The sequence below is a fragment of the Triticum dicoccoides genome, chromosome 1A, assembly GCF_002162155.2.
Source record: "Triticum dicoccoides isolate Atlit2015 ecotype Zavitan chromosome 1A, WEW_v2.0, whole genome shotgun sequence".
Taxonomy (NCBI): domain Eukaryota; kingdom Viridiplantae; phylum Streptophyta; class Magnoliopsida; order Poales; family Poaceae; genus Triticum; species Triticum dicoccoides.
In genome coordinates, this window is record NC_041380.1 from 512557175 (window position 1) to 512566333 (window position 9159).

General features: G+C 50.6%; 1 protein-coding gene across 1 annotated transcript; it reads left to right on the plus strand.

Moving 5' to 3' along the window:
* LOC119284391 lies at positions 1-770 on the plus strand. Its single transcript, XM_037563532.1, has 2 exons — positions 1-199; positions 322-770. The coding sequence occupies exons 1-2, from the start codon at positions 82-84 to the stop codon at positions 510-512; spliced, it is 309 nt and encodes a 102-aa protein (XP_037419429.1). The 5' UTR covers positions 1-81; the 3' UTR covers positions 513-770.
* The last annotated feature ends 8389 nt before the right edge of the window (positions 771-9159 follow it).

The window sequence follows — 9159 nt, forward strand, 5'->3', positions numbered from 1 at the left end:
CTCACCACCCACACACCATTGCCTACCACCACCACCACCACCCGTGAGCAGTGACAGTTGTTTTCGTTTCTAGCAACAGCAATGGAGTCCCCCGGCCGCTCCAGCAGGCCGAGGCCTCTCCTCGCCTCCCTCTGCCTCGTCGTCCTCCTCCTCCTGGCCGTCCTTCCCCTGCAGCCGGCGTCCGCCGTGCCCACGTCAAGTAAGCTTTCTCCCTTCTTGCTCCGACACTCGGCTCCTGATTCTTCCGTTCTTGATCCATGATACATGCGCCATATATAGATTCAGTTGCTGTCGCTGATCATTCGTGTGGTGGCCTTACAGGGAGCATGCGCCTGAGGAGCCAGCAGCGCCCGCCGTCTCTGAAGCTTTCCTCTCGGCAGGAGATGACGACGGCGGCGGCCGGGAAGCCGCGGGGCCGGGCGGCGGCGAGGATGGTCGTGGAGGTGAACGACTACCCCGGGTCCGGCGCCAACAACCGCCATGACCCTCCCAAGGGCCCCGGAAGAGGGTGAACCGAGCTCACCGCCACCGGCACCAGCTGGTCAGGCCTGCTGCTGCTGGCGCCGCTCTGTCCGTAGCTACAGCCATTACTACTGTTATTACTGTGCTTCACACCATGCATGCATAAACTAAGGAAAAAAGATCAAGCGATGTTTTGCTCGGCCGGGTCTCTCCTCTCCTCTCTTCCTAGTACTGTATCTGTCAATTGTCATGTACTCCATCGTGTTCCAGATGCCACCACAGTTTCAGATTACTTAATGCCGACCAGAGATACTCTCTCTTGGCCTCTCTCGATCAATCGTTCCGTCTAATCAGTCGGTTTAGGGCGCCCACGGGTTCGCCTGCTCCAATCAGTTAACGCACTGCTGCATGCCGTAGGTTTAAGAAAGAAATTCAGCAATCAGCAGCGGGGGCATCATTGCTCGCTTGACCGTGATGCTAGATCTCGTCCGATCTGTTGCTTCTGGGCGTAACCCGACATGCCCCCCCTCGTGCGTGGGTCCTGTTGTGCTCGCTCGTGACGCGTCGGTGCACGGTTGCGGTGAGAGGGAGGGAAAAGGCTCGCTCGCGACATGCGAGCTACCTCTGCTCCGAAAACAACTCCTGTGCTGCTGCTGCTCGACAGATGGATGGACGGTGCACGGGCTCCATCGTGACGTGAGATGCCTAGATGCTGTCCCGTGACTTCTGTCTGAGTGATCCCAACGGAACCTACCTATGTGCCATACAAAAACTTCAGGCAGAGGGACAGACGCGTGTATCTGATCCTTGATAAGACTTGTGTAACGTGTATCGGATCCTTGATAAGATTTGTGTATGTACGTGATCGCTCGGCCTCATTCGTTCTGCGCGCACCGCCTTGCGCGATAAGAGCGTCTACAGCCGGGCGCCCCTCTCAAACGCCCAGCCGACCCGTTCGATCGGTCACGATTTTTCGATCCAGATAGATATCCTAAACAGGTTTCAAATGTCCGAATTGACCGACATCCCCTCATATCTAGCGTAAATATGGGATGAGTCTAGACGCGATTGCCACGTCGGACTGATGGTTGGTCTCACGTATAAACGTTCGGAAACCCGGCGGTTCGAAGCTCGTCTTCTCCATCGGCGCCGTTCCGGCGGGCCGCGTACTGCCTAGTCTGGCTATTTAAGTTGACCGGCGGCACCGAAACCCTACCATCCATCCATATTTTCCTTCGCATGTCCGCCGCCACTTTTCACTCCACCCGCCTGCCTAGTAGCCATGCCCCCACGCCGCCGGGTGAGGAGCGAGCCATTTCTGACGCCGGAGCACCGACTCGAGCTCCTTGACCATATCCCGGCTAGGCGCGAAGCTCGGATCGCAGTGGAGCTACATCCGAATGCAGTGGATCCGGAGGAGGAGTTGGGGGAGTATGAGATTGAGGAGGAGGAGAATGAGCCGGAGAAGGAGGATGTGGGGGACGCTGGCGACGCGGATCTGCAGGCGTAGCAATAGGCCATCCTTGATTCCCTCCGGTCGGAGTCGGCTGCGGAGGCCACACGTCACCGGCAGGAGATGGAGACGCAACATTGCCGCGGAGGAGGCGAAGATGCTCGCCTACATGAATGAGGTCGAATAGGAGAAGGATGAGCTGGAGCCCTCTTACCCGCCCGTCGAGTCGGCGTCCGGCATCGTTGTCATGGACATATTCGACGACAAAAAGTAGTTAGAGTAGTACGTAGGATTTCTTCTGCATGCTTTATATGGATCTAGAGGTTAAAATATGAGAAATGGTTAATTTAAGGTGTGACCGGTTATTGTCCGCGGGCGCGTCTAGTCGCATCCGCGAGCGTTTGCGGAGCCCGATTTAAAAAGTCCCGCGGTAGATATGCTCTAAGCAGAACACGTTTTTTGTGCTTTGACTTTGTACGTGGACGAAGATGCTCCTTTCTTTTTGTTGAGTGTGCGTCGCTAGCCGGTGGAGATCGGGAGAATACGACGCATTGACGTTTTGGGGTTGGAGGAGGCGAGGACTTCTCCGCAGTTGCTCACTCCGTCACTCGCTGTGGATCAGTGGGCTCCTCCCTCTCGCGCGTCTCTGATCCTTTCCTTTCCTTGGAGATTTGAGATCCACCCGATTCATACTTGCATGTGGTCAAACTAACTTTATCCTGAATGAAGAACCATTCACAACATGCATGCAGGCGATCGACGCTGTCAACCGGATGAACGCTACGTACGGAATTATTCACCGCGTGTTATCCATCCCGGAAAGAAGAGTGGATTTCCTTGGAACCCTACATCGATCATTAGAGGCGTGTGTTGTAGGATTAACTACGTGGTGCACGGACGGCCGAGCTGGAAACATACAAAACCGGCGCTGTCCGTCTATGGCCGGCGAACAGCGCTGCCCGCCCGATCGACGACCTCCACGCAAAGATTCCTCCCGCGGCTTCACATCACATCACATCACATCACAACCAGTAGATTCCCACGTTCGCATTGCCATTGTGTATCCACGCCATCATCCATTTTGTATTGCCAACTAGTACTCCAGGATACGATGCATAGATCACACGAGATCTTCATCCATTAATTATCTACGCCTTCCATGCAAGAAAATGCGATGCTATCCACAGTCATTCAGGCCTACGTACGGGGCTCCGCGTCCACCCTCGATAAAGCTGGTTTCGGTCGGTTGGTTAGATTCGTCTCTAGCTAGCTGATGATCGATCACGTCGAGAAGGGATCGAACAGATCAATCGTGAGAACTGAGAAGAAGGAATAATGATGCATCTAGTCATCTTCGTGACGATCTGTGATCTAATCAACGTGTGAGGCTTTACGCGTCCTGTATTGGGCCGTGTCTCCTCCTTCCTCGTCCATGCCTACCCAGGCGTGGTAGTGGTAGGCCGGCCGGCATAGACAGTACGACGCATCAGATTCTTGAGCTAGAGTTAACAGCGGCTTAGAGCATCTACAGCTGCGATTGACAAATTCGGTTTTTCAAATACCCGCGTAGGGCATTGATTGAGCACGCCTCATATTTGTTACTTTGTATCCGCGTATCTCATATCCGGTGTCTTATATCCACACCACACATGCAACGTTGAGCTACTCTACCTGAGCGAACAACGGACAACAAAAATCGGCTGCAAATGAATACAAAATCGACCGCAAATGGACATTAACAAATTTTGCAACATCCAAAAGATCATCTTAATTTTTGTCACCGGACAAGTTCAAATTTCTACAACTAAAAACGATATAAACATATGAGGAGGGGAGGGATCACCACTTTCTCGCCGGGCCTTTGCCCTTCCAGTCACCAGTGCAGCTGTAGGCGTCCGCGGCTGGTGAAGGGTCTTGGTCATCCGACGGACCACCATGTCTTGCTCCCGCTTTAAATTGGCGACTCGAGCCGCCTCCGTCGTTGCCTCCGCCTCGCGTTTCGACTGCTCAATAGCCATGTTGCGGCGATGACCTCCGCGTTGCGCCGACGCGGGAGTTGCGGCGACGCTCCATATCCGGAGCTGTCGTTGATGTCCACCTTGGACCGCTCCAACGCAATGCGGAGGGTCATCTCCTCCTCGTAGTCGAGGTTTGAGCCGGAGTCGCTGCCGGAGCTGGACATCGGAGTGGATGGGATCGGAATTGAAGAGGGAGAGAAGAGGACGGAGCGAGAGAGAATGAGTTAGGGTTCGGAGTGAGGCGTCTGGATTGTGATTTTTGTGGGACAACCATGGGGTCGTGATGAGCTGGGCCTGTCAGATGGGCGCGCACGAGCATGCCCGGGGCGCCCCATATCTGACCTAGATTTATGCTGAATATAAGAGGTGTCGGTCAGACCGGACATTTGTCCGCGGTTAGAAAGGTCTGATTGGATTATTTTTTTATCGATCAGTGACCAAACGACCTATTCGGACGTTTGATACGGGTACGAGAGGGTCGGCTGTAGATGCCCTCTGAGCGCAACGTACGTGTGGAGCTTAGCTGAACTACGTACGTCTTCGTATGCAACCACGACGCATTGACGTTTGGAGCTGGGGAAGGGGAGGGAGGGGGCGAGAAGCCTTCAGAAATCGCTCACTTGTCTCTTTTCTGCCGCTTCTCTGATCCTTCCATTGGAGACGCGCTCCTTAGCTAGCTGTTACTAAGCGCGCTTGGACATCCGTACGTGGCTGGTACTTATTTGTGCATTGCATGGATCAAATCAACAAATGCTGGCGTTTTTCCACGACCTCTCTATCGCCTTATCCGGCCTCTGATGGAGTCACCGGAGGTTGCAGTTATGCACCGGCCTGCGTTATATCCGGACGAACTAAGCGCGATGATGCTACAACTTACAAGTGGATGGACAATACATTGCGTTTCTCAGTTGGAAATGGATGAGTGAAGACCTCGGTGGGCCTAGCTAGGATCATCAGTGATGAGACAGGCGCGTATTATTGCGTGCTATAGTACTGACGTGGCGCACGGGAGACGGAGCCGGAAACATACAAAACCGGCGCTGTCGAGGGGCGGCGAGGCAGCAGTCAGCGGTACTGCCCGACCACGACGCAAAGATTCCCCTGCGGTTTCACATCACAACCAGCAGTAGACTAACAAGAAAAGTAGAGCACCCCACATTCGTATTGTTTTGTAGTATTGTAACGTATTCACTTGCCTTTGACTTTGCGGCCGGATAGAAAAGATAGATGCTATGCATGGATAGATCACATCTTCAATCCGAAGATCATCGGGCTTGTTTAAGCAATCTATCCACCTCTTGCATGCAAGCAAATGCATGCGGCGGCAGCCGGCAGAGGCTATCCAGACGTGGCCTTTGACTCACATCGACGAGGGAACATATCAATGGCGAGGAGAAGGAATCCGGCCGTCTAGTCATCGCCGTACCGACCTCATCCGTTTCTCGGATTCCTGCGGCTCTAACGCGTCCCAGTTTACGTGTCTCGGATTAGAAAGCATCTCCGCCTCCGTGCCGTGCGTACCCGATCCGTTGTGCTAGGCCGGCTTTTAACTAAGCACGCTTTCTGTTCTGGAGCATATATTAAAGGAATGAGGTCCTGAACGCTTTTCAAACTCGACGTCCTAGCATAGCAGGGCAAAATTTCGTGTTTTGACCCTTTTGACAAACAATTTCAGGATCTAACCCTGGTTTGATTTTTTTTCGGAATTTAACCCTTTTTCTTACCGCCGGGGCCTCTGGCGATAGGGTTAGACAGCCTACCGCCAGGGCTTCTGGCGGTAGGGTACTTATCCACGTCAGCACGTGGAAACGGCCGCCGTCCCCCTCCGTTGCACCCTACCGCCAGGACACCTGGCGGTAGCCTGTCTAGCCCTTCCGCCAGAGACCCTGGCGGTAGGGTCCGGGGCAGTTATTTCCGCCGAAACCCCCGCGCCCCTGCCCATCTCCCCACCCCTCACTCTCCCCTCTGTCGGCAGTTCTTATTTTTCTCCCCCAAGTTGCCCCTCTCTCCCTCTCTCATCTCCTCCACTCCCCCCCTCGGATCTTCACCGTTTGTTGATCGTTTTTGCGGACCGAGATGGCCCCGAAGAGAGAAACGTAAGCTCCTCCAATCCCTCCAATTAATTTTTGCAAACTTGCTTCCGATTCGACGCATTATTTGCTTGAAATCCCTCATATTTTTGAACTTAGATTGGATTTTTTCCACCTAAGATTGATTGTAGTTGTAGTTATTAGTTCTTTAGTAACTAGTGGTATTTGATATGAACTCTAATCAATAGTTCATATGTTAGTGTGAAGATGAACCCTAGTTCATAATTTTTTTGTTAAAAAAATTATGATGTAATGTTGATATGAGGATGAACCCTAGTTTGATGATGCATGTTGATATGATGATATGATCTAGTGTGAAGATGAACCCTAGTTTGATGATGCATGTTGATATGATGATATGAAGATGTTGTTTGGAAAATTTTATTTAAAAATATGATGATATGATGTATGTTGGAGGATTTTTTATATGATGCATGTCGATATGATTTGATCCATCATGTGTAGTAGTTGTTGTTGGAGGAACATGCTTAAAATTTTATTTTGATATGATGCATGTTGATATGATTTGAGTTCATTTTTTGTTTATGTATGCTTTATGCTTATGGTGGTTTTGTTTATAAAATTTTATTAAGGCGGCCACCTCTTGCGGACAACATCGGCCCACGGTACTCCATGCTGGACTGGGCATTCGACAAGGGTTATCATGCCCGGTTCATAGAGAACGGAGAGGTAAGTGATGTGAATGAAATTTTGATGAAAGTTTTCGGATTGATGAAAATAATTTCCTAACTTTTGGCGTTCACTTTTTGACAGATGCTCCAGCCACTGCGCATGAGGGGTCACGGGGTTCATGGGCATATGGACTACGACGAGCGCTACGCGCCGTTCTTCAAGAGAGCCCGTCTGTTGGTTTTTGTGTTGCAGTTCAAGCGTCAGCCGCCGACGCTTGTCCACGCAGCTCTGACGGCGTTGATTGACCGGTGGCGACCGGAGACCCATTATTTCCATCTGCCATGCGGGAAGATGACAGTGACCCTCGAGGATTGGTCGATGATTACTGCCATGCTGATCGAGGGTCATGCACTCACCGGGCGAGTGGAGAGGACCAACTGGCAGCAGAGGGTTGCAGCCCTCATCGGCGACTGCCCCGCTGTCAAGGGTAACCGTACATCCGTTGTGCCGTTGACCTGGCTCTCGGAGCACCGTCAGAAATGCCCCGAAGGCGCCGACGAGATGACCGTGGAGTGGTACGCGAGGGCCTACCTGTGGTATCTTCTCACGGAGGTCGTGTTTCCAGACAGCTCCGGGAACTCTGCCAACTGGTCGTATCTCTTCTTCCTAGCGGACTGGGAGGCAGGGTACAGTTGGGGGACCGCATCTATCGCCTACCTATACCGTTCGGTAAGAGAGGATCTAATTGTCTACCTACTTACGAAAGTGTGTCCATAACATTTTCATATATCTGATCCTCATTCGATGTTTTGCAGCTTGACGACGCAACGCAGAGGACGGGAGATAAGTCCAATATGGATGGCTTTGTCTGGGCCTTCTCCATTTGGATGTGGAAGCGGCTGCCGGTGGTGCGTCCGGAGAAGTTGCCAAGTGATACGTCTCCAACGTATCTATAATTTTTGATTGCTCCATGCTATATTATTTACTGTTTTGGACATTATTGGGCTTTATTATCCACTTTTATATTATTTTTGGGACTAACCTACTAACCAGAGGCACAACCCAGAATTGCTGCTTTTTTGCCTATTTTAGGGTTTCGAAGAAAAGGAATATCAAACGGAGTCCAAACGGAATGAAACCTTCGGGGACGTGATTTTCTCAACGAACAAGACCCAGTAGACTTGGACCCTACGTCAAGACACAAAAGAGGAGGCCACGAGGTAGGGGGGCGCGCCTACCCCCATAGGCGCGCCCTCCACCCTCGTGGGCCCCATGTTGCTCCACCAACGTACTCCTTCCTCAAATATATACCTACGTACCCCCAAACGATCATATACGGAGCCAAAACCCTAATTCCACCGCCGCAACTTTCTGTATCCACGAGATCCCATCTTGGAGCCTGTTCCGGAGCTCCGCCGGAGGGGGCATCGATCACGGAGGGCTTCTACATCATCACCATAGCCCCTCCGATGAAGTGTAAGTAGTTCACCTCAGACCTACGGGTCCATAGTTATTAGCTAGATGGCTTCTTCTCTCTTTTTGGATCTCAATACAATGTTCTCCCCCTCTCTTGTGGAGATCTATTCGATGTAATCTTCTTTTTGCGGTGTATTTGTTGAGACTGATGAATTGTGGGTTTATGATCAAGTCTATCTATGAGTAATATTTGAATCTTCTCTTAATTCTTTTATGTATGATTGGTTATCTTTGCAAATCTCTTCGAATTATCAGTTTGGTTTGGCCTAATAGATTGATCTTTCTTGCAATGGGAGAAGTGCTTAGCTTTGGGTTCAATCTTGCGGTGTCCTTTCCCAGGGACAGTAGGGGCAGCAAGGCACGTATTGTATTGTTGCCATCGAGGATAACAAGATGGGGTTTTTATCATATTGCATGAGTTTATCCCTCTACATCATGTCATCTTGCTTAAGGCGTTACTCTATTTTCATTAACTTAATACTCTAGATGCATGCTGGATAGCGGTCGATGAGTGGAGTAATAGTAGTAGATGTAGGCAGGAGTCGGTCTACTTGTCTCGGACGTGATGCCTATATACATGATCATACCTAGATATTCTCATAACTATGCTCAATTATGTCAATTGCTCAACAGTAATTCGTTCACCCACCGTAGAATACTTATGCTCTTGAGAGAAGCCACTAGTGAAACCTATGACCCCCGGGTCTATCTTCATCATATTAATCTTCCAATACTTAGTAATTTCCTTTGCTTTTTTACTTTGCTTTTATTTTACTTTACATCTTTATCATAAAAATACCAAAAATATTATCTTATCATATCTATCAGATCTCACTCTCGTAAGTGGCCGTGTAGGGATTGACAACCCCTTATCGCGTTGGTTGTGAGGATTTATTTGTTTTGTGCAGGTATGAGGGACTCGCGCGTAGCCTCCTACTGGATTGATACCTTGGTTCTCAAAAACTGAGGGAAATACTTACGCTACTTTGCTGCATCATCCCTTCTTCTTTGGGGAAAACCAACGCAG

Excerpts from the sequence above, each read along its gene's own strand:
- LOC119284391 (XM_037563532.1), top strand. The coding sequence starts at position 82 with ATGGAGTCCCCCGGCCGCTCCAGCAGGCCGAGGCCTCTCCTCGCCTCC. Across the intron at positions 200-321 it reads GTCCGCCGTGCCCACGTCAA|GGAGCATGCGCCTGAGGAGC; the intron begins GTAAGCTTTCTC and ends GTGGCCTTACAG.